Here is a 26,045-nt window from a genome sequence, read left to right as displayed (position 1 = left end):
AAAGCAACAGCAATGAAAAATGAAGAGCATCTTCCAAATTTTGCAGCAAACTGAACCTTTCCCAGTTACCTAGAGTTAACAGTTTTGCCAGGTTTAATTATAAGCACCAATATGGGATTGATCATTTTAACTTGCCTAATTGGCAGATTCAGTAAAAGTGACATATCTCCATGGCATTTCACAGCAGTTGAATGTCTAGCCTGCCTCATAATAAAATGCTATTGAAATGAAGACAGCAAAGGCTCCTGTGACAGAATACAGAAAAGCATATCTATAATATCCACGGTATACTTGTAAGATTTGCAAACATTTTTTATTTTGCCCTCCAACTGAGATGGAGAGGACCCTATGACCTGAGCAGAATTTCAATCAATTCACAGCAACAAAACCCATATCTGCTCTGTAATTTTGTCATCTGTAATCATCTCTTAGGGAAAAAGAGAGGATGACTCCAGAATTTCATGTCTGTACACAAAGTTAAAAAGCTTAAATGTGATAGTAGGTGAGAAGTGAGGTGATCCAACAGAGAGGGGTCGCTTGGGTGACTACCCTGAGGTTACCGAGGCATTTTGTTGCCCTAGTTCCATATTTTCATTGGCTCACAATAGTTAGGGAGAAAAGCACATTTGTACTTGGATACCTACAGAAAGAACATTTATCTTCTGCTTTATGAAGTGTGGCAGGACCAATAAAGATTTCTCTACTTAGTGTGTTCTTTTTTTAAAAAAGATTTATTTATTCATTTTATACAAGACCCGGGGTACAGGCCAGATGTGTGGGAGAGTGAGAGGATTCACCAGAGACAGAGCAGGGAACAGAACAGGTAGACTGAAACACACTGCTGAAGGGAGCAGTGGGCGAGACAGGAGAGGTCTGCTGTGCCATGTGGCTTTCTCCTCGGCTGGCCGGGATCGAACCGGTGCTGCAGAGGCTGCGGACAGCATCAGAGTGCAGAGTTCAACCCGCTGTGCCACCAAGGGAGGTCCTATTTAATGTGTTCTTTCAAGAAAATATACATGTTTCATATCTAAATAATTTTGACTCCTTTAAAAATTCTTTGATATTGTTCAATCATTTCCTTCTCACCACAATTACTTCACATAAGACTTAGTGGTATCCATTTCAGGCTTTCTTATGTTTGTGTTCTTCCACTGTCTGAAATTTATAAAAACTATTATATCCTGCAGTGGATTTACACAGTTAATGGTAGAAGCTGTCCCCATTCTCTAAAGCGATTCCTTCTGTTTCCCTTTATGAACATATATGAGTAAGTTCAGGATGTAAAAGATTACATAATCAACTTGCCTATAATTCTATTGCTTTCTTTTTGTTTCAAATTATTCTCTTCAAAACAATTTCATTCTCATCAGAAACAGCATATTTTCATGTAATGGACAACCTATTCAAATTTTATGACAATATTTGTGAAATATTTTCCATTTCATTCACTGTATTTTCCAGAGAAAAGTACAAAACATTCAGGTCATTGTCATAATATAAAGATCCTGGATGGCCCGTCTAACTTTAATGAAGGGTCTATTCAGAATTCCAAGTTGAGACCTTTCCTCGTTGTGCTAAGTCATTCACATATGGCTACCCTATCATTCTTCAGCCACATCTCTGGTGGAGCCCTTCTTTCTGAATGCTCCCTTAGGCTACAGACATTCAGTGTTAGCACCCTCCCTCTGACATTCATTGTCTGTCACTAGCCTTACTCTTGCCCTTTCCTGAAATGCCTCATGTTCCCACATTAGTGAGAACATTAAAACCATGACTGGAAGGAAGACTAGAAATCAACTGGCTGGATACCTATTTCCAAAGTGAAGACATAGGGAACATGGACAATTAAGACATTTCTGAAAATCACACAGTCAATTAGTGGTAAAGCTGGGTGGGAGAGTACTTTGGCCTCTAGAGCTAGAAGGCAGTCTGAGGTTGTCTTCCTACACACACAGATCCTGAGCCAAGAATTTGGAAGCATATAGTTTATTTGGAAAAGGATGTCAGGAGGCATTGTGAGAGGGTGGGAATGTTGGCACAGATTACCTCCAGACATCGGGGGTTCAGTCTTGCTAGGAAATCTCTAAGAGACCAGTTGAGACAAACCTTGGAATTGTCCCAATAGGGGGCAAGGATTCTGGGGTATTTATCTCTCACTCCCCACTCCCTGTTGGTTAATAGTATTTCTGGCAGCACAAATCCTCTTCCTGCCCACGTTCAAAGTGGCGAAGTCTCTCTTGCAGCCAGACAGAGCCCTCAGACAGTGAGGGGCCACCTGAACACAGCTTTCAGAGCAGGCCCTGGGGAAGATGGCGGGCAAAGAGTCTACCAGAGGAGTGCATGATCCACATGGGAGAAGCAGTCCAGTTCAAGAACTAGTGTTGGCACTAAGTTTTCTTTTTCTTTCTATTTATCAGAAGTTCAATTAAAATCTTTGTGTCAAAGTAAGCTCTTTTATAATTCATATGAAAATGTCAACTCAAGTGTTGCTTTGTTTTTGTTTTCACGAGAGTACAGTGAATGGAGACTATCATGGCTATCGCTCTTCTTAAACTGCTTGACCTTAAACTGCTGGGGCCACAGGGCAGCACTGGAGTCTGTAACAGCAAGGGTCAGGCTTATGTGCTAGTGGAACCTGAAGTTCCCTAAATAAGAAAAGAACTCGGGGACTAGAAAGAAAAGTATCTTTCATCTGCATGGAAGAACTATCAACCCTAACTCTGACAAAATACTATCAAAACAGAATCAAACTTGCAGAGATACACTTTCAGGAGGTATGAGCTGAGGGAGCAGATATTTCTTTTCAAAACCATAATTCTAAGAACTACAGATGCTGAGCAGAGGTGTTAGATAAAATCCAGGATGCCCGTAAAATCTAAATTTCAGATAAACAGTGAATAATTTGGGACATACACTAAAAATATATTTGTTGTGTATCTGAAATTTAATTAGGCTCCCTTGTATCTTTATTTGCTAAATCTGACAACCCTACTCCTGGACCAGCAATCAAACTTCTTTTCTATGTGTGTGTCCTAAAGGACTGGGTAAGCCCCAGTTGCTAAAATGAAACTCGGAGCTAGTTTTATAGTAGTTATTAAAATGAAGCACCTTCAAAACTCCAGATCAGAAATATTCTTGTCAAAACCCTAATCACAGAAACAACAAATGTTTTCTGGCAACCAGGGAGCATAACTGTAAATGTACAAATGAAACGAAGAAAGAGAAGGTAGAAATATTAAAATTAACAGATGTCGTATTTTACAGAAAAGCAACATTTCAGACATTTCATTTTTCATCAGACTTGACCTGCTCCAAGACATCATCAATTGAAGTTTAAAAACATGTTTCAAAAATCTTGTCTTATTACTTAAATTTGTATTACAGGCAATCTTTAGAGAGATCTTTTCCAGAAAACCAAAAATAAATCACATTTTAATAAATCACATTGCTGACATTGTTCTCTTCCAGGAATATGTTTGAATTTTTTAACAAACGTGAAAAAAACCTAGCTATGCGTATTTGAAAAAAATACATCAACAATATTCAGTAAAAATGATTTTAAAACTTCTCTTGATTTGCATTTTTAATTCCTTCTTATCTGCAAACCATCATGTATGCATGTTAGTATGCATGTGCACATATATGTATGCATTTATCTATAACATATAGAGTTTGTTTTCAAGTAGAAAAAAAATAGCATAAAATACACAAACCTTATGTTGTTGTACTTGGCATTTTAGGTCCTCAAGATCAGGTCCAAGCGGCTCTTTCTCCATTTTCCTTGTTCTCTCTTCCGTTGCTGTTAGCCAGTCATTTAGCTCTTTCAGTTGTTGGTTCTGAAGATCCATTAGAACTTTATGTAAGCTGAAAATTTGAAAGGTGTCCATTATTACTTCTGTCAAAGCAACTTGACTCACTGCTTAAAAAAAAACCTATAAATAGGTAAAACCGTTTACATTTATAATTTATGGCATGTTCTCACTGTTTGGCATCTGTCAGGCAGTAAGAAAATAAGAGAGTCTGTGATCAGTCACTTCTGAAGTTATTCTTTTTGTGACTACTATAGTCCACACATCCCAACCTTTACAAAGTTTCACACCGCTGATTAAATGTGAACATGCTAACTAAAGTGCAGTTCATGCTTGGTACTTGAGGTAGTAGTACATCTTGGCAGTCATTTCTTAAATCTCTATCATTTGAATATATGTGGTTTTAAGAGGTGATTGCAAATTCTTTGTCATTGTTCCCTTGAAGAGACTGAGTAGTGAAATACAGCAGAAGTGAAAGTGTAGCAGCTCCAAGTGTGAGCTATGAAAAACAGCAGCATTTGTATTCTCTCTTTTGTTGGCTTTTTTATTATTATTATTTGTTGGTTTTGTTTGTATTCTCTCTCTGCCGTGCTATAGGGAAGTCCAGGCTAGGGTACTGTCAACACGAGACCATATTGACAGTGACACTGGAGGGGGAAATGCTATCCCACAAGGGGAGCGTCCTGCTGAATGCAACTCAATGAGCGACTCCAGCTGCAGCACAATCACAGAACAGTCACCTAGATGAATGCCGCCCATCTTCCTGATCTAGGGCAGCATGTGTGAGAATGCATTTTCAAAGATGTACACAATAGCAGTGATGGATTTAAAGTCCTAAGGCTTGGGTTCACAGACTGACTGCATGCCTTGGAAGCAAGCATTTAAACCTTCCTTCTCAGAATTCCAGAGTCAGGGACATAGGATAGTGTCTTGCCTATCAATTATACCACCTCGTGGTGAGGATGAAATTTAAAAAAATTAGATCATTTAATTCATTAATCCTATGAAAAAAATTGAGGCTCAAATGAGAAGTGTTCCTACCTAGCTTAAGGTATATATTCTTTATGAATGCATGTGTAAAGCATATTTGGAAACCATAATATACTGAGCAATACTTTTATAATGCTGACAAGAAGAACATGATTTCATCAGGAATACTCTATTCCGATTTATAAAATCGTTAAGTATTTTCCAGAAATTTCCATTATTCTGGACATTTAAACATACAAAAGACACATAACTGAGAATGTTCAAGATAATTCAGAATACACCATTCATTAACCTTTAACATTTCAGAGACACATGTCCCATGAGGCACACTGCAATCAGTAGTCTGTGAGAATGAGCCTTCATTTATCAGGCAGAAACAGTAGACAGCATTTTATGGGAAACAACACAGCTGAAACGTCTATTTAAATGGAAACAAAAGCTGAGCATTGCTAGTTTAAGCCTAACAGACAATGACACGACCCCGGTATTGCAAGCCATATAAATCTTTCACTTGTTGGTTCAGTCTATCCCTTGAGAACTGACCTGACAGTACGACTTCATGAGAATTGGCAGCAATAATATCTCTTGTATTTGTTGTTTTTCCTGCCCAGTTGTGATTATATTAAGCTAAAAAAATCTCACATTTCAAAAACTGAAGAAAAAATATCCCACATCATTACTTATCCTTGAGCAAATGTTTCAAGTCTGGACCACATTTGTTAGTGTTAATAAGAGATTTCACTTTCAAACATCATTTACTTTTTTTAAACTCTGGAAAAGACATTTCACTCAAAATACTGACTTCCATATATATGATGAAAACACCTATTTATTAGAACTGGACAAAAGCAAATATCGATACCTATACTCTAGGAGCTTAGAGATTTTCAGAGAAACAAATACATTAACAATTACACTATGGAAAAGAGGTCATTATAATTCGATGCATATACATTTCAGACGGTACACAGAGACTCTATGTTGGCCTGGGATTGCCAAGGAAGGTGCTACTTGAGAATGCACATATGAGGGTTGAGACTTGAAAACTGATTCCCACTGATATCAGATGCACAATGACTGAGTACTTAGATTTTCTGGATAGGGAGGTGAGAAGGACCCACAGTGCCTTTTACTGCCACGGAACTTACATTCTGGGGATGGGCAGAGATAATATATAATTCATTAGGTCATTTATAATAATGTGGCCATACTATGAAATGAGAGCAAATGAACTGAGTCTATGAGGTAAATAAAGGGTTGTTTGAAGCACTGATATCTGAAAACTCTAAAGCTTCATGTAAGAGGAAATAAGAAAAGAATAAACATACTCTAGCCAAAATGAACCACCTATGTAGAGGCCCTGAGGCATCATAGAAGAGCAGGAATGTTGGTACAGCTTGATTGTGTAAGGCAGGAGAGAGGTTTGCAATATCAAACCCTATGCTACTACCAGAGTGCTGGGCAATTTCTTGAAAATATAAAGTCTGGACTTCAAGTAGTATTTCATGTTTAATAATGATTATATCTTATAACTCTGAACCCAGGGATGAACCAAAAAGAACTGATTTACCAGGCCTCCCTGGTGGCACAAGGGGTTAGGCATAGCGCTGTGAAGCTATCCACAGCCTATGCAGCATGAGTTCAATCCCCGGCCGGCCAGGGAGCTACCCACATGGCACAGCAGACCTCTCCTGTCTCACCACTGCTCCCCTCAGCAGTGTATTTCAGTCAATCTGCCTGTTCTGTTCCCCACTCTGTCTGTGGTGAATCCTCTCACCCCCACACCTGTGGCCTACACCCCAGTTATTGTATGCATAAATACATCTTGAAAAAAGAACGGCTGTACCCCTAAGTACTTTCTGAGGTATTAAATCTTTCAGGGGTAAAATAAAACCCAATTAAGTTGGAGGTTCTTGAAAGAGGAGTCAGCATGGCTGAGTGACAGGAAGTGTACAGGGACACTCAGTATTCGAACTGTATGAGTCAATATTTAATGATTTGTAGAGTCATATCAATGTTTTCCAGCCAAATAGATCCCTGTCTTTCTTTCTAGACTAGTGATTCTCAACATGCAGGCTTTGAACCAACAACATCAATGCATCAACATCTCCTGGGAAAACTTGCTAAAATGAGAATTCTTAGGTCCATCCTTAGACTTACTGAATCAGAAACTCTGAGGATGAGACCTAAGAATCTGTTTTAACAATACTTCTAGGTGATTTAATGCACGCTCAATTTTGAGAATCAATGCTCTGGATAATTTAATCTTTATCACAGACCTCTCCTGTCTTGCCAACTGCTCCTCTTAGCAATGCATTTTGGTAAATCCACCTGTTCTCCTCTCTAGTCTGTCTCTGGTGAGTCCTCTCACCCACCTCCCTACACCTCTGGCCTACATACACCCCAGTTCTTATAGGCAAAAATTTAAAAATACTTTCAAAAAATAATAACAAGACTATTTTATACAAACAGGCCTCACTAAATGGCATGGGTACATTCTGAGAAATGCATCATTAGAACATTGCTTCATTGTACAAATGTCACAAACTCTGTTGTACAAACCCAGATGTCAGAGCTTACTACACACCAAAGCTATATATAGGCACCACCATCATTTATGCAGTCAACCATAGACCAAAATGTCGTTATGTGGTGCAAGCTAGTCATTTCAGAGTGAGTGTGTGTGTGTGTGTGTGTGTGTGTTTGATCCATTAGTTATCAAGTACTCAAACTCAGGAGATGAAGAAGATAAATGTTAGTATGATACTGGCAGGAAAACCTAATTGGGTACCATGCTCCTTTAGTATTCTTCTAGACTTGGGAAGGTGACAGGACTACTGAAGGAAGTTGCTCTCCTTCATTGATCTCCGTGATATTTCACAAAGAATATTAGTTAAGGAACATGTCCCCTCCAGTTACTTTGGCTGGTGCACAAATTACTGATTGTAAGACAAATCCCAAAGGAGCAAAAGGAGCAAAAGGAGCACAGAAGTTTTTCTTAAGGATGAAATTTTGAGAAGCAATGGACTTGGGATAAGACATGTTGAGAAAAAAAAAAAATGACATCCATGTGGGGAACCCCTGTGCAGGTTTCCCTCTGGACTACAAGAACAACTGCTGTTAACATAATGTTGAATAAATATTTTTGCTTTCCCAGTTTTGTTACATTAGCTATTCTAATGATTCAGTAATGTCTAATCAGGTCTTGCTACTTTCTACATTGAGGGAACATGAAATAAATTAACCAGTAGTACAAGGTGCTATGCTTCCTTCACTCACTGGCTTGTACTACGATGGCATCAACATATGCAGGCAAATTACAAGCCATAGTCTTAGAATGAGGAGCAAGGAGGTGAGTAGTGGCCAGTGGGCATGCTGGTGCAAAGGAAGAAGCAATCATGAGCACTGTGATCAGAAGGTCAATTCAAGCTAACTCTGGGGAGGTTAATCTTAGTTTAAATATTATGTAGGGCCTCCCCCGTGGCACAGCGTTTGAGCGCTGGGCTGCAAAGCTGCCTTCAGCCTCTGCAGCACCAGTTTGATCCCCGGCAGCCGGGCGAGGGTCCCACATGGGGTGCAGACCTCTCCTGTCATGTCTGCTGCTCCCCGCAGCAGTGTACTTCGGTCCTTCTGCCTGTTCTGCTCCCTGCTCTGGCTCTGGTGAATTCTCTTACCCTCCCACGCTTCTGACTGTACCCAGTGCTTGTATAAATAAATAAATAAATAAATAAATAAATACATACATACATAAATACATAAATCTTTAAAAATAAATATTATGTAAACTAATTTTAAAACATATTGACTGACATGTTTTTATTTGATAACCTTGCTGTGAAACATCATATACTCTAGTTCAGTGCTTCCTAAAACATGGTCTGCAACCCAACTGTACTTCGTTGAATCACTTTGGTGGCACAAGAAAAAAAATAAAGTTATTTTAATATGTGCTAACATATATGTAATGTGCACATATATAGCATATATGTAGTACTATTGCTGATTTTCATGTATAGCAATCATGTAGTCATATACTTTAGGATGAGACTAAAAAAGTAATCATTCAAATGAAAATTATTAAATATATGATAAAGAAGAGCTGAGACATGGAAAAATTTTGAAGGTGGATCATGATTGACTTGTGTTCAAGAAACACTGAAACATGATCCTTATTATCACCTACAGAGATAGATAATACTAATATTTTGTTTCTGAGGACACTGGAACTTACAAAGATGAAAGAACTTGCCCAAGGTATCTCAGCGACATGTTAAGCCAGTATACAAGTCCTAAGTTATCTGTGAGCCAAGTTTGTGTTTTTAACCTTAAATTATCTTCCGTCTTCATAGCTAAAATATTGTATTAGGTTAGGGGCATACGAAGTTGCTGACATTTGAGTTTTTAATCCATGAAAATGACACTTTCATATAGTTCAATGTAAAACATCTAAAGATGAAAATAAATTACGGAAATTTGTTGAATTCAAAAAATAAAATTCTACCACCCTTAGGCAAGAAAAGAGTCTGCATTTCTCTTGGTTTCATTTTAAGGTTTACAAGCGGTCATTTAGGAAGGAGCATAAAAGTAAAAGGAGAATGAAACATAAATATACGACTGGTGGTAGAGGAGGTAGTAGGACTGGAATAAAATAGTGAGGACAGGAAATGGTACTGACAATATCTAGAGACAGAAGCCAGTCAGGATATGATTTTAGGAAGTACTGTGACCAACTTCGAAGTGTAAGATCATCTGAGGACAGAAGGAAAATAGTAAAAACAGTAAATTGAAAGAATCTGGGATTTTGATGACACAATGAAGTCACAGATGTCATGGTCTCTGAAATTAGCCCACCTGTGGATTTATGGTAAAATAAGATAGTGGACACCCTGGTGTTTTTAACAAGTGCATCCCAAACTTTAATGTGCATACAAATTACCTGGGAGGAGCGTCTGAGATTCTGCTTTTCTAAGAAGTCCCCAAGGATGCTACTGGTCCATAATCAAACTTTAAATGGTATAAGCAACTTTGGGTTGAGGTATTTGTTAGCTGTATTAAAAGACTTCCTAAGGAGAACCGTTTTTCAGGGGATCTGCTGTCACCCCGTGTGGGCACATACCTCTATCAACATAAAAGAAATCAACAAGAATGTAGGATTTGCTTTACAGAAACTTTTAGAATGTGGGAGCAGGTGAGGAAGGCATTAATGCTCTAACCAGTTCTGTCCAATAGCACTTTCTAAAATGATGTAAACTTTCTGTATCTGCACCATTCCACACTAGAGCCATGTGGGACTACTAAGCACGTGGAATATGGCTAATGACAGTTTCTCAGTGACAGAGATACTGAATTTTTACCTATATTTAATGTGATGGTTTAGATTCACAGTAGTTACATGTGGCTAATGGCTACTACACTGGACATCACAGTTCTAAACCAACAGATAACTGGATTGACAATAGCAATGAATCCTTCTTTGGAAGTTCTTACACATACCACTTCATCCTGTCTTGACGTGTTTATAAGGAGTGGTATTCAGATTAAGGAATCTAGTAATAAATATGAACAGCATTCTTTAAAATTTTTGCCTCCCACACACAAATTTATCAATGTCAAAATTACAAGTTTTCATTTATTATAACCCATATGATGGTCCTAATGGCTTTCTTGGGCTTAATGACAATACATTAGTGCAATCTATAAAAGTAAACTATGAAAACATAATCATATGCTAGACATTATACTAAATAAGGGTATAATAGTATAGAATTTATAGATATTAGGGGACTACAATTAAAAATAACCAAAACACAGTTTCTCAGGGCCAATTTCGTAGATTTTATAACTAATTGTTACCTTATATGCAATTCTCAAATAAGAAAAACATCTAATGAAAGGAGATAAAATGTGACTGTAAATTCCAGATTACAAAAGAATCACTGAGAATCTTCCATTAACAGGTTATGCATGCAAAACACACTCCCATGATTTGAGTTAGCGATAAAACCTATATATTTGATTTAAGGGAGAGCAACCAGTATGAATTAGAGAAACTAAATTTTTAATGCATTTTTTACTCTCAACTGCAGGCCATTTAGTACCTAAACGCTCACTGGTGAAAACTAAACTTTATTTACTTATTTAAACTGTTGACTAGAAAATCTTAGCAAAATGGTTTTAATGAATGGATTATATAATTTTGATTTTCTCTCAAGAAGCATTTGCATGCTCCCAGAATGCTGACATACACTTAAGTATGTTATTGTTTTAAATCTCTTATATGGGTTTTTGTTTTACTTATTCTACTAAGAAAGTGACTAGTGAGGGTGATGTTTAAGTTGCTCTTTATTAAAATTATCATACCAAGGAGAATTAGTGGAATATATCTTCAATCAGATGCTTTTACTTTTTGAGATAACATTGGTTTACAAAAACTGTATATGATTTAGAGGGACAGGATTACCCCTTCGAGGTTTTTGCTTTTTTTTTTTTTTAACATTTAATGGAAGTAATATTAGGAGATCCCCACCTGGCATTGCCATCATAATAAACACCCACAAAAATCCATAGCCCTCCACCATAGTCCACTTTCCTTCCTTCCCTCTTCATTCTTACCCTTCTCCACCCCACCCTATTCTGGATGCTTCAGTTCTATAGTCAACTTTCAAGGATTGGATTTTAAACTTGGCTTTATCTGCCACTTAGTGTTTTTTTTTCCCCCAGATTCCACAAACATGCAGAGTTGAAAATGACTATGCTGGCTTTCAAGACCCAGGCACAACCTCTACCTTAGTCCTTGGATGCTCACAGGTGGTACAAGTTTGAGTAGCATGGTCATATCACTGGACATGAACCCGATGCTGGAAAGAAGCTGGAGGCAGTGTTATGACACATAAAAATATCTTTACCTAATTATTTGTCAACTAATGATACTATTGAAGCAGTAAATTACCTAATTTATAGCAACTCTGACCTTGTACAATTTGGAACTTTTAAATACGCTTTTATTTATAAATAAATTACAATTCTCATGTGTCAGACAATGGTTTCACTATAATCAATCCTAACAATTCAGGGACTGATATTAGCCCCAGTTTACAAAGGGAAAAAGAAATGTAGGTCTGAGTCAAAAGGCAAGCACAGGGAGGTGTGAGAATGGGGATCAGGTAGCTTGGCCCTGGGGTCAGCTTTGCTATCATGCTACACTGCCAATACTAATGTTAATTTTGTAGAGATGACTTTTATATCTATTCCTTCTTTCATTTATGGCAGTAGTTATCAGGATGGGAAAAAAATTAGAAGGTCATTTAGTGGGCTTTTTAGAGAGTGCCATTAATAGCTACTTTTTCTCTCTCTCTTCACACCAAAATGAGAAGTACTGTTGCTCGTGCTGAAATGATTGTTCTTAGCATGCGATTTACATTGATGTCAGCGACCACAATACACTCTGTGACCCACTTTCCCTCAATCACATGGTAACAAGGTAAAATAAATGATCAGGTACTTGAAATATTTATAGTGTTTCATTTATAGGAATCATAAAACAAGCTATATCCCAGACCAACAACAACAAAAAAAACAAACAGTCCTGTAAAACAGAAAACCAATATTGATTTTTTTAAAGAAAACTTTCAGAATGCATGTACAAACATATGGAAAGGCTTCCACTGTATGGCAGTAATGAATAGGCCATGTGAGGCACATTAGTATTTTTCAACTCTCAAGGTTTATCACATTTATCAAAGTGCAATGAAAGCCTGGTGAAATAAAGGTTGAAAACTGAGAATCCAACATTAGGTGGAATCTAAGTGACACTATATTCTTGTGAACACAGCACCGAATTCTAAATTCAGCTTTAACTTAGCTTCAATTTGAGTGTTTGCACTTATAAGCTTTGCACCTTTGTGGAAACAGCTGAAGCAGCTCCCAGAGCCTCCCACCTAGGCCTGTAACATAATGTTCTTTCCCTTGTCTCCTCATACAACTGATGTAGAGATCAAATATTAAAGGGTTTGTGAACCACACATTTTTTAAAATATAAATAAAACATATAATCCAAAAAAAAATAAAACAACAAAAACAAAGTTCCAAAATGTCTAAGACTCACACATTCATTGCCACCACTACCTTACCAGCTTTACCCCTACCTCCACCACCATACCTGAACTCAATTTCTGAAGGTGTAGCCTCAGCATCTGTGCAGGTGGTTAATCCCTCTGGCTCTCCTGCACCTCACTGCCTCCTGTCTCCTCTGTCCTCTAAGTCCTAATCACACCCTAATAGACCCTACTGTTATGTGTGACACAGGACCGTGGTCTTCTGGCTATAAATTTCAGACACTGGTAATTTCCATTAGAGAATGAAGTTAGGAAAGAACCTAACAAAGTCATATACGGAGTTTCGCCCCTCTAAAACTCACCTGTCCATCTTTCTTCCCTCTCCCTCCAAGTAGTAAGCTGATATCTTGGGCCAGGGGGAAAACCAAGGAGAAGGTAACATGAACATTTTTACAAAGTTCCCAGATGCGCTGATCATTAACCATTCTATTACAGCTTGCAACCTCGTCTTGAAAGCCAGAGCTTTTAGACTGCAACCTCACAATAAACTTGTTACAAAGGTTCATCCACAACAATGCCCTTCCATTCAAGGAAAAAAAAAGAAATTTTCAAACCTAACTCAAAATTAAACATGTGTTAATACTTACCCGCCGAATGGAATATAAGAAATACTATTGTGTTTTTAAAGGACTCTGTGGAACAGAAAAGTACCATTGGTTTCAAAATATCCTGGTCTATTTTATTCCTCCACCCATACAGCTCAGCAACAATTTAGTTATTGATATTCTTCAACTATCCAAAGCAAGATTAAAGTTCAACATGCAAACACATTCATTTGCATTTTGAAAACATAAATTCAAAACAGTAACAGTAACATAATAAGGAAGCTGCATGGCTGGATGCAAAAGATTCTTTTGGCAAATACATTATGGCAAACCCTCAATTCAATCTTCCTGATTAAATACTTCACAAAGTAAATGAAGAAACTCACAAATGTCATCACAAACCAAAAATGACTATTAAATACAATGACTGGAAGGCTGTTTAAATTATCTCCATAAAGAATGGGGAATGTTGACTCTCTGAACATAGTCATTTATATGGCAACCAAAGCCTGCTCTCAACTTTGGTAATTATGTCACTGCATAACATCTGGCACAATGCCTGGCACATTCTAGACACACAATAAATATTTCTTGAATGATTAAGTGTCATCACTTAATTACTGAGCAAACACAGAAGACATAATACAAAAGTTAAAAGTTTCTAATTTCCAATTAGAAATATCAGAATTAAAATTGTAAAAAGGTCAACTTCCATTAAATCTGTGCCTATTGAGATTGTCCATTAATTGTAATTTGAGTCATTTTATAGACATAAATCAGAACTTCATCATTTTATCTTTTGTCAGCTCTGGGTGCTGTTTCCCAAACACGCTGAGCACACTCCTGTTCAGGACTTTGCCAGTAGCTTCCATTTACCACAACCCTCTGAGAGGCATGTGCCCTCCCTTCATCTTTTCTAAATAACCACATACATACAATGACACACGCAATGTTTCACCCTTTAACCCTAGCCCTTGCCTTATCCCTTTTTATCATGGTAGTCCATCTGATAGGATTCACATATATCTTAATTGGCTCCTCCCACTAGGAATGCAAGCTGAAATAGAGAGGAAGTGAGTATGTTTTGTTTACTGAGGTTTCCCTAGTATCTAAAATACTGCTGGAAATATACTAGACAATCATTGCCAGTTATACAGATGAATGAATGTTAAAACTTAATTTTCTAATGATCATTATCATTTTTTAAAAGATTTTATTTATTTTTATGTAGACAAGCTGGAGTGTAGGCCAGAGGTGTGTGTGTATGGGGAGGTGGAGAGGATTCACCAGAGACTGAGTGGGGGGACAGAATAGGTGAATTTACTGAAATACACTGATGAGGGGAGCAGAGGGAGAGTCAGGAGAGGTCTGCTGCGCCACATGGGTTAGCTCCCTGACTGGGGATCAAACTCAGGCCATCATGGTGATAGACACCAGGGAGATCCTCATTATTTATCTTTATAAAAAGGCACTGTTTCCCAAAATGCTGCTCTCTGGTCTCATTTCTTTGAATCCCAGAGATCAGTCTTTGCGTCTTTCCTTTTCACAACTTGAACTGTAAAAGTCACATATTTTATATTAATAAAAAACAGTAAGATTTTATGTACACATCACTTACAGTAAAAGAAAAAAAAATCCTGCCCATATCCATTTCAACCTGACTAAATTACTGCTAATAATTGCTACTTATTAAGTCAAAAATTGTCAATACTCTCATATAATCTCTGCTCTATACTCTTTCACAATAATCTTACTATTCTATTAATCACCCATGTCAGATGACAACCAACATTTGAGGAGTGAATAGAATATCACCAGTACCATTTGTGAAGCATCTAAGAAAGTAGCTAAAATGTTTGACTCACTTCAACTGATAGAAAAATAGATACATAAGAGGTTTAAAGGCTATGAGTTCACATAATTCTATAATTGTGTTAACTGATCAGTGCTTCTCAAGCTTTAATATGTTTAGGAATCATATGGAATCTTATGAAATTGCAGATTCTGATTCTGTAGATCAGAGTAAGGACTGGGACAGTTCTGTAGATCAGAGTAAGAACTGGGACAGCATTTTTAACAAGGTCTCAGGTGATAATTTTTGCCGCTGATCCTTGAACCACCTTCAGATGCAATGTTATTTCAACACTGTTGGAAGAATTTAAAAAAATAAAAATGTGATGAAAAATGACAAGGCAGAACTTGAGATGACACATCATTAAAATGTTCATTGTAACAAATTCATCTGACAAACTGAAACTACCTAAAGGAATTAATTCATTCATGCATTCATTCATGCATTCATTCATACAGTCACGGATGCAATATTTAGTTATTTCACTTGGGAAAACACCCATTTACTTGTTCAGCATCTCTTTTTTTCTATTCACCTTTACATATGCTGTATATATTCAAGATTTGAACAGACAGGACCTCCCTGGTGGCGCAAGGGGTTAACATGCAACCGGTGAAGCTATCCACAGCCACTGCAGCACGAGTTCAATACCTGGCCAGGGAGCTACTCACATGGCGTGGCCGACCTTTCCTGACTCGCCTGTTGCTCCTCTCGGCAGTGTATCTCTGTTAATCTGCCTGTTCTGTTCCTCACTCTGTTTCTGATGAATCCTCTTACCTTCCACACCTCTGGTCTGTACCCCAGTTCTTGTATGCATAAATAAATAAATCTTTAAAAAAAAAAAGATTGGAACAGACAACTAAAGGGGGAAAAAATGATGAGCTCGTTTGCTAGAGATATTTTTTTCTCCAGTCCAAGTGTTGATGGTGACTCACATTTCCCTTGTTATGGCTTTTATTTCCACCCATATACAATTCCTACCTCTCCTTCTGCTGATGTAAACTAGAACATAACTTCACTGGGCAACCTTACTAACTTGCTTTCATTTTTTTGTCTATCACAAAGGTTTTAGTTTCCCCCTGCATGTCCTGACCACAATTATCAGAGAAGTTGATGGAACTTGCTGTGCTTATCTTTATAAGTCCTTGTAGAAATGTCAGGAAATCTCTTTTGCTCTCTGCAGGTTGCATTTTTCAATCAAATTAATTAGCTTATTCATAGAAAAGGAAATCTTCTGTTGTCCCTGTGCCAGTTGTCTTCTTGTACTTCCCTAGTTGAAAATTCTGTCTTTTTCTTCTCTTTCCCTGATCTTCCACCACCCAAAAGGTGTTGTACATCATAAAATGCAAAGCAACAAAAATCATTTTGTCTCAAGGTTTCCAACTCAAGCATGTCAACAGACATTGTCTTTTTTTAATTATTATTTTCAGTGTGAAATTGGTGGCAGTTAGTTTTTTTTTTTTTTTACTTTCTTTTTTTAAAAAGATTAATCTATTTATGCATACAACAAGCAGGGCACAGGCCAGAGGTGTGTGTGGGGGGTGATTCACCAGAGACAGAGTGGGAAGCAGAACAGGCAGATCTACTGAAATACACTGCTGAGGGGAGCAGCAGGCAAGACAGGAGAGGTCTGCTGTGCCATGTGGGCCAGATCCCTGGCTGGCGATCGAACTCAAGCTGCAATGGCTGCGGATAGCTTCATAGTGCTGCATCTTAACCTCTTGTGCCACCAGGGAGGCCCCAGTTGTTTTACTTTCAATCTCATCAACATTTGTAACTGACCAACGGTGGCATGTTTGTACCACACTAGTTTGCATCTTAACAACCTCCTTTATTGTATTAGTTTTCATTTCATCAATTCATATCCACAAAGGCACCGGAACTGAATAAATGAATTAATAAGACTCAAATGAGAATGGAGTAAAAAGGAAGAAGAGAGGAGGTAGAAGCATCTGCATGTGTTTTTTTTTTTAATTACAATCCTTTGCAAGCACATATTTAAATGTTTCAATTATGAAATTATAACCTCAAATGTAATTTTAATCATATGGTTCGTGTTCCTTTACCCCCATAGAAAACACCCACAAACCTATCCTTTGAAAAAGAATGAGTGAGCCAATTAAAGAAGACAGGGGAGGGGAGGAGGCAGAGAAGGGGGAAGTGAAAAATATGTTTGAGGCAAATTACATAGTATATACAGTGAATTAAAATAATTAACCCTTGGCGAGTCATCTTATTTATAATGGTGATCCTTCTCTGTATGTTGCAATACTGCTGCTTTCACACATTACCATTTCACGCCCACCTTCACTGGCACCGGTAGAGGTGTGTCAGGCACGTGTACTGGGGCCACTCCAGGCACCAGGAAACCGAAACTCAGACACGGGAAGTATGTTGCCCCATTTCACGTATGACGATGCTTACGAAAGCAAGTCCTTACCCCTTAGACAAACAGATTTAGGGTAAGACAGAAGTGAGAAAATTTTGTTAATTCTGTATATTTCAAATTTCTTGTTTCGTTTGCTGTGAATGGTTCATGGGAGAAAGAGTATCTCCTAGATGCAACTTGTGTGAAGGCAACAGCTGTGTATGTGAATCAAGGATGTCTGTTTGTAAAACAAAAAGCAGTTTGACTATTAAAAATACAAAACAGAGACTAAAATAAATATAGAAGAAGTAGTTCATAAATTAGCTACGGGGCTATGAGAGGAGAATACACTCAGGTAGCACAACTACCATGTGGCATGAGACACTAGAGCTCCCACCTGGACTTTTGCACTGGTTCCCCCAGCAGTCCTCTCCACTTCCAGTGTCGTTACTGCCACGGCCTTTACCTGTCTCTCCCATGCCTAAAAACTCCTGTGGAGGGCTACCCCTGGCGGCGCAGTGATTGAGCGCTGGGCTGCGAAGCTGCCCGCAGCCTCTGCAGCGCCAGTTCGATCCCCGGCCACCAGTGAGGGTCCCACTTGGCGCGCAGACCTCTCCTGCTGCCCGCTGCTCCCCTCAGCAGTGTACTTCATCAGTCTGCCTGTTCTGTTCCCCGCTCTGGCTCTGGTGAATTCTCTCACCCTCCCGCACTTCTGACTGTACCCAGTGCTTGTATAAATAAATAAATCTTAAAAAAAAAAAAAAAAAAAAAAAACTTCTGGTGGACTTTTCTCACACTTATGCTGGAACTTAGAGCCCTTATTGTTCACCCTGACACTGTCGGGGCTGATAAAACCCTTACCAGTAGTTCAACCCCATCTCATACTTCCATGACCTAACTTTTCCTGCAATGCTCCCTTCACACAGGCCACTGTCAAAGTGCCCCTAACTTAGGGCCTTGGAACAGACAGTTGACTTTGACTGAAATGTTATTCCTTCTGATCTGTTGGTGGTGCTACCTTCTTGTCATTTAAATTTGAGACTAAGGGGTAGGACTCACCACAGAACATTCCTGATCACAAAGGCTTTAAAGTAGCCTCTGAAATACTCTATCATAATGCCTTTTACTTTCTTCAGAATACTTACTCCCCTCTACTCTTCTGTGTTCTGCTTTATTGGCCATCAGACTCTCTAGAGTATATTCATCATCTGATCTGGGACCTTAACTCTGATGATCAACTTCTGTGTCCTCAGTAGCTTGAAGTAAATCAGATATTCTTGAGGCACTCTATTAATAATTTTGTATTTCTGTATTTATATATACATATTTACATATGCATTTCACAATGAATATACATATTAGATATGATTTAATTCTGCTTATACATATATTGGTAGATAATACTTAGAGCTGTCAAATATAAATATTCATAGATTTATCTATATCCCAACTATTTTCTTATTTTTGTTATAAGATAGCAACTTGAGAATTCTAGCATCACGTTGGTTATATCCCATATGCCTGGACAAATGTTAATTAGCATTCTTTTTATCACTAAATCCACACTTAAGGCCATGGCAGCTTCTAACTGAATTTATCTACTCCCTGTCTTTGGAGAGAGGGACGAGTGGATAGGACTAATACTTTTTTGTTTACTACCAATTAAATATGCCTTGTCGCTCCCAAGTAATCATATGTTTGCAAACAATAGGTGATGTTTCAAATTGGAACAAATCATAAACATGACCATGATAATAGAAAGTAAACAGATAGCAATGTTTTCAGGCATTAAATAAGGTCTAGAATTATTTTTTAACTACTGACAACCTCATCTTGCCATAATCAGCTTTTTGTTCCTCAAAAAAAAAAAATCTATCAAAAATCTGGTTCAGCATAGTTTGCATAATGTTTTATCTCACTTAGAATTTAATAGGTTTTATGCATGAACACACACAAAATTAGTGAAAGTGATATGGAAGACTTCTATTATTTAAAAACTCACAAGAGGTTTCTGAATTTTCTTTGCTTAAATAACACATTGTGTATGTACATTTCAACAATTTTTCTAAAGATTTATTTATTTATACAAGAACCGGGGTACAGGCCAGATGTGTGAGAGGATAAGAGGATTCACCAGAGACAGAGTGGGGAGCAGAACAGGCAGACTGAAGAAATACACTGCTGAGGGAAGCAGCGGACGAGACAAGAGAGGTCTGCTGCACCATGTGGGTTTCTCCCCGGCAGGCTGGGATTGAACCTGCACTGTAGAAGCTGCCGACAGTGTGGCACTAAACCACCTGCACCACTAGGGAGGCCCCTACATTTCAACAAATTATTAAGAAAAAAATGTGCTACAAGTGATTCCATATCAATGACTCATTTTTAAAACTATGTTGGACCAAAAACTATGGCAATGAAAAACCTATGCTTGCTTTCTTTTTTTTTTTTTTTTTAAGATTTATTTATTTTTACACAAGAACCGGGGTATAGGCCAGATGCGTGGGAGGACAAGAGGATTCACCAGAGACAGAGCAGGGAACAGAACAGGCAGACTTACGAAATACACTGCTGAGGGGACGAGTAGGCCAGCCAGGACAGGTCTGCTGGGCCATGTGGGATTCTCGCTGGCCGGCTGGGGATCTAAATTGTGCTGCAGAGGCTGTGGACAGCTTCACAGTGCAGGGCTCAACCGCCTGCACCACCAGGGAGGCCCGTATGCTTGCTTTTCTAATAATTAATTCTAAAAGCTTAACCACAGACCCAAGTCCCCAAATCTTTCCTAAGGTCAAACTATTTTTTTTTTATGTCAATCATAGGTAAGTAGTGACATTTGTACCTTAGGCTTCCCAATCTTTAGTGGGATAAGACAGTGAAGAAATTACACATACATACACATACATACACATACACACTCTCTCATACTGTTTGTGTATATGTGTGTACATTGTCTTCTATCACCTAAGTATTCCTTTAATAAAAATGTTTTCTGATCCTTTAAAATTGTTATAAAAACAGATAAAAGACTTGTGATTTTAATTTTAGCTTGAATTTAGCTTTTCTTGCAATGCATATAAAATTGCAATTAATTAATTTAATGCCATATTGTTAGTCCTATTGAAGGAAGAATAATTAACAACCAGTGTATTTATCCTCCAGAAAAGGATGCGGAAATAGAATGCACAAGGAAGACAACAGTGTCACCTTGGAATGGGCAACAAAGGAGAAGCCTTGACCTTAAAGGCTTCCAAATGCTGTCAAGTTGCTTTCTTTAAGTTTCACAGACTGGTACAAATAGAAGTCCGAGCATGGAGAATGTTGGCATAGGACCACAAGTAGGAGGCTCTATATAAATGAGTTGACTCTTGGGCATGGGGGAGGGACAGACTAAATGGTGACAATATGGCTATTATAATTCTCACCTCTAGGATGAGGAGCAATCATCAAAATGATCAAAGCAGGGGAAAATGTCAATATGTGTACACTAAAATCTCCAGGTTTAGACACCAACATTTGTGAAAATTCTTAAATATGCCTTATTTATCCTTTCAAAAAACATGAGCTAAAAATGTGTTTTGCTTCTCCCCATTGTCACACTATAATTTAGTACCAGAATAGCAAACCTCCCAGCATATCTAATGAGTTTCTTTGGTCCTCTTTTAAAGCTTTTAATCTTTATAAATAATAGCTAAGTAAACTTAAAGCGCCTGGACAATTTCTTTAGCTTAATGTATTCAAATCCACAGTTGGCACTTCATTTCTTTTCATTTAAAAATAAATTTATCTTGGCTCGATAGGCTCTATATGAATACACACCTAACAATATAAATCAAAGCAACACATCCAGAATGATGAGATCTACTTGCTACCTTTCTAAAAAATATTCCACTTTCAGAATAGTCTCAAAGTCTGTTCTGATTAAGTCAACATATATTCTTTCTTAAAATAATTTACAATTGTATAGTACTTGAATAATGATTTCAAACACAGAAGAGAAATCTGTTTTCCCAAGAGGATTTCCATAAACATATGAGAAATTATGTAATATTGAGGGTTTTTTTTTTTTTCAGAAGTGACACTTCTCTCAACTCTACCTGGTGACTTCATGTACATGGTGACTTCATGTACATGGATTCCTGTGTAGACTTTCATGCCATTTATATTCACGTTTGAATTTGGAAAGAAAACTTGGAAAATATTAATGACAGCAACAACTTTGAATTTCCGTAACTTTAAAAGCATCCTTCTGTAGGTGATGGCCCTTCTGTCCTAGCCAACATCACCACTTCAATCACAAAAGTGAAAACCAAAACATAATAGACATGAAAATCCAATCAAAATGTCTCCTGAGGTAGTGCTAAATTAAACAAGAAACTGTATCAAAATATAATAAGATTCCAAAATTTGCTACTATTATTATGTTAAAAACAAATAAAGACTTACTTGCTTTGTTTTTCCATGCTAGCAACCCTGAGACATTCCCATCTTGAATTGAGAAGATTCATTTGCTCTTGCACTTCAGTTTCTTCATCTTCTGATAATTTCCCCATTCCAATCAGCTGACTTCCCAACTGGAGAACATTACCAACCCGTCCCTGATGGGATGTCAAATCCATCATGTACCCCTAACAAGAAAAGAAGTTGTCAGTCATTAACACTTTAGGCAAATCATTATGGTTGGTGATTAACTCGTAGCCCCTTTAAACTATATTCCCAGGAAAAGCATTCTAATTCTTATTTAAGGAAACTCAATACCATTTTTAATGTGAATTATGGAACATTACGAGCTCAGTGACCTTCTGCAGAAGCCAATGCTGACAGAGGGAATGCAAGAGGAAGTCCTAGAGGAGAACTGCAAGGGAGCCAAAGAATCAGGAAACAGGAAAGGGAACGGGAGGGAGGCAAGTAAGTGTGTCATCTTAGGAAAAGTCTCCCACTGAGGGTAGTTTCGCCTGGACCCAAACAGGTGCTCCAGAGCATAAGCTGTGATTTCAGCATTGCTTTCACCCAAGAGAAGGGAGCTGGGTTTTCAAATTCCTATCAGAGTCACTAGCCAAATCAGATCTCAGCAGTGTCAAGTGATGTTTACCAAATGGAGACTTGAAATGCTGGCTGTTGGAATCACAAGCACATGCACAGTTCATTATTCCCATCTCAAATAAAAACTAAATTGCCAAAATATATGGACATTATAGAGTGACGAAAAAACAGAGACTTGCCGTTATGACAACTCATGTGCTTTATTTCCTAAATCAACATTTTGCTTTACCTCGTGAGTATGAAACTGTTCCTTTACTTCTTCTACATTATTAGAAATCTCTCCCTGGGCCTGCAATGCGTCCTCAGCTGAAAGAAGCCATGACAGTACTTCTTCTAAAGCTGTTTGGTAACTGTCCAGGTTTACTTCAGTCTCCATCAATGAACTGCCAAATGACTTGACTTCAGAAGCTTCTAAATGCTGAACAATAAAATAAATTGGGTGTTATACAAGTAGTATCTTTGCAGAATGCTGTTCCAGTACATTAAATGAGAAATTGAATAAAATATTTTAAATGCTAGGAATGTCCACTTGTATTATTTAAAATGCTAGGAATGTCCACTTGTATTATCAGAGACGTGAATAGTAGACAAACACAATACAAGAGTGAGCATACATTTTAACATCCTCAAAAATAGACACACAAATTCTCAAATGTCAGTCAAAACCCACTACACATTAACATTTGATTAAAGCTCTTTTTGGATTGCTAAAAAGAGTGAATCAGTGCATCACCCCTCCATGTCGTATTGTAATATTATATAGCTATTATAAACTTTCATCCATAAGCAACAGTTCTCTGTTCAGATGTTCAATCCATTACATATATCCTATTTGCATCTTTACATATTTTTGAAGCACATTAAAGGCAGCATTTCTTCCCAAGAGGCCCTAGGTAATATTTCTGAAAATTTACCAACCAGAAAAGTTATCAGCATGAAAATAAATGACGGGAGGGAGGTAATATTTATAAAGAAATACTTCATCTATACATATGAAATCCTAACATTATAATGAATTTTATGGATCAAGCTTTTAATTCAGAAGGCCATGGCTTAAATCGCAAGACAGTATCATAGGAGAAGTAAAATATGATGTATTTGCTATTGAATTTCATTATCAGGATGCTAAATGAGATTCACAACAGTTGTCTTAAAGTCCCTGCTGAGACTTTTTTTAAAAAAAAAAAATATTTATTTATTTATTTATACAAGCACTGGGTAGTGTCAGAAGCACAGGAGGGTGAGAGAATTCACCAGAGCCAGTACAGGGAACAGAACAGGCAGACTGATGAAAAACACTGCTGAGGGGAGCAGTGGGCATGGCAGGAGAGGTCTGCGCGCCATGTGGGACCTTTGGCGGCGGCTGGGGATCGAACCAGCGCTGCAGAAGCTGCCCCTGCAGTGGGCAGCTTCGCAGCCCAGCGATCAACGACTGCACCACCAGCGGAAGCCCCCTGCTGGGACTTTAAACCTAGGAACAATGAGTACGAAGTGTCTATAGAGCCAAAGTGAAGAACCAGGTGACCTATGAAGTAATCACTAAGGTGTAATCACCAAATGGGTCCCAGCACCTTTAATCCACTCACTAGGCCAAAGGTGTGTAAGACAAAGCAAGAAAAGTGATTGGAGTCTGGCGAGCCAGGATTCCTCCAGAATGACTAGAGAGCTATGCATGGCCATACCTTCCCTTCAACTACGATCAAGAAGTGAAGACATGAAGAGAATCAAGTGGACACGATGGGGTAGTTTTCAGGTTGAACTATCAACTTCTAACTCTGGCTGTGTGTTTGTGAGATTCAGAAGCTACGGGACCAGTACTATCAAATAACAGGAGACAGTTCTTCAGATAATCTGTGTCTGCTTCTTTAATTGTAGGGCAATTATCAATGGTAAGAATTTCATCAAATAAGAAAATCTGCATGGATTTTCTTTGAGTCAAGTGTATTCATGGTATACTGTTGGGCATCAAAAGTCCCACAAAGGACCATGCTCAAGCCTGATGGAAGGGTTTCCTGCTGAGGTAAGGGACACAAACAAACTACTGATGTAGTTAAGAGTTAGGGTTAGAGCTGAGCAGAGTAAAAGTATTGGAGAAATATGTGTAGAGGAATTGTCTGTATACTCCAAAGGTAACAAGCTAGCACTAGGCCCTAACACAAAAGTCTTGCAAAGAAACACAAGGCAGTGTAGAACAATCAGAAGCTACTAGGGGAATTACATGATCTTGCCTAAAGAAAACCCAGTCTTTGGATGGCTCCACCCTGGCATGCCCACCTTAAAATCCCAGTCCCCCTCAGTGCTGGGCCTCATCTCCCCGAGCTGTCAGCACCAACTTAATCCCACTCTGATAAATGCTTGAACTGTGACACTTTAATCTTGTAAACTTCCCAACTATCAAATCCTTTAGATTACAAAGTAGAGTGGCAGTCTTTGGTGTGATATTTTCACTAAACTGTTCACCTGTTTCTAGAGAACTAGCAGAAACATGTACTCCAAAATCCAAATCACCCAGCTCCAGGATCTCAAACAGAGCATCAGTGAGAGTTATGCACATGGAAGCGATCCAAGGACAAGGCCACTTTGAAAGATCTTAGGGGTTAGAAAAAGTTCCATGGTGTAACCCTTCTCTACATCCTTAAATAGTATTAATGATGAATAGCAAAGTCAGCATTAAGAGGAAAAAAGTCACAGAAAGGTAACCTAGGAGATGTGTGTAGACGGGGCCAGCTTCATGGTTGTGCAACAAGAGTAGCTGCACAGTGCACAGCAATCAAAGCTTTCTCAAGCTTGTTTTACCTGCTGCTTCACATCACCATCTTAAAATCCTTAATAATTTTACCTTTGAACTTGGGTTTTGTATATGTGCTGCCGAAGCGAGCACTGAACTTGGGTTTTGTTAGTGAAGTCCAAGGGGGTGACAAAATAGGAACATGAGCAAAGGAGTTAAGTAAAATCTGTGTGACTGTCACTATCTGCATATATCCTTCATGTTCCAGGAGCACAGAATGCTGGTGGACATACAATTTAGCATGACTCAAAGCAAGTATGAGGTAAGTGTGCTAAGTCTGTGACTAACTGAGGGCACTAACGGCCATATAAATCATGCTTTTTGATTGAACCAGAAAATGCTTCAAAAGCAGAAAGAAGGTAATAGAAAATACAAACCAAGGCACCCTTGTCTTCATCATATTTCTTTTCTGTCTTAGCCATTTATGCTGAAATTGATGATATAGAAAAAAAAAGGATAAAACAGGGCAACCCAGTCCCTCGGCCTTTCAGTCCTTCCTTACTCATCAGGAAGCTGAAGGTAGAGAGCATGGGCAGTTTCTG

At 38.2% G+C, this 26,045-nt stretch overlaps 1 protein-coding gene and 1 long non-coding RNA gene across 2 annotated transcripts in view; one reads left to right on the top strand and one right to left on the bottom strand.

The window, feature by feature from the left end:
• DMD (dystrophin) overlaps positions 1-26,045 on the bottom strand; it is a 1,988,221-nt gene that overhangs the window by 1,395,595 nt on the left and 566,581 nt on the right. The window contains 3 exon segments of the mRNA XM_054695791.1: positions 3,714-3,864; positions 22,119-22,300; positions 22,945-23,133. Of these exon segments, the coding sequence (XP_054551766.1) occupies positions 3,714-3,864; positions 22,119-22,300; positions 22,945-23,133 (522 nt within the window).
• The window catches only part of LOC129145887 (uncharacterized), a 46,826-nt gene that overhangs the window by 17,264 nt on the left and 3,517 nt on the right, over positions 1-26,045 (top strand). The window contains exon 3 of the long non-coding RNA XR_008552023.1: positions 25,712-25,765. This is a non-coding gene — a long non-coding RNA (uncharacterized LOC129145887). The remainder of the gene's footprint in view (positions 1-25,711; positions 25,766-26,045) is intronic.

This window comes from Talpa occidentalis, unplaced genomic scaffold (genome assembly GCF_014898055.3).
Source record: "Talpa occidentalis isolate TD23 unplaced genomic scaffold, MPIMG_talOcc4v2.1 talOcc4.15, whole genome shotgun sequence".
Taxonomy (NCBI): Eukaryota; Metazoa; Chordata; class Mammalia; order Eulipotyphla; family Talpidae; genus Talpa; species Talpa occidentalis.
This window is presented reverse-complemented; position numbering and strand designations above follow the sequence as displayed.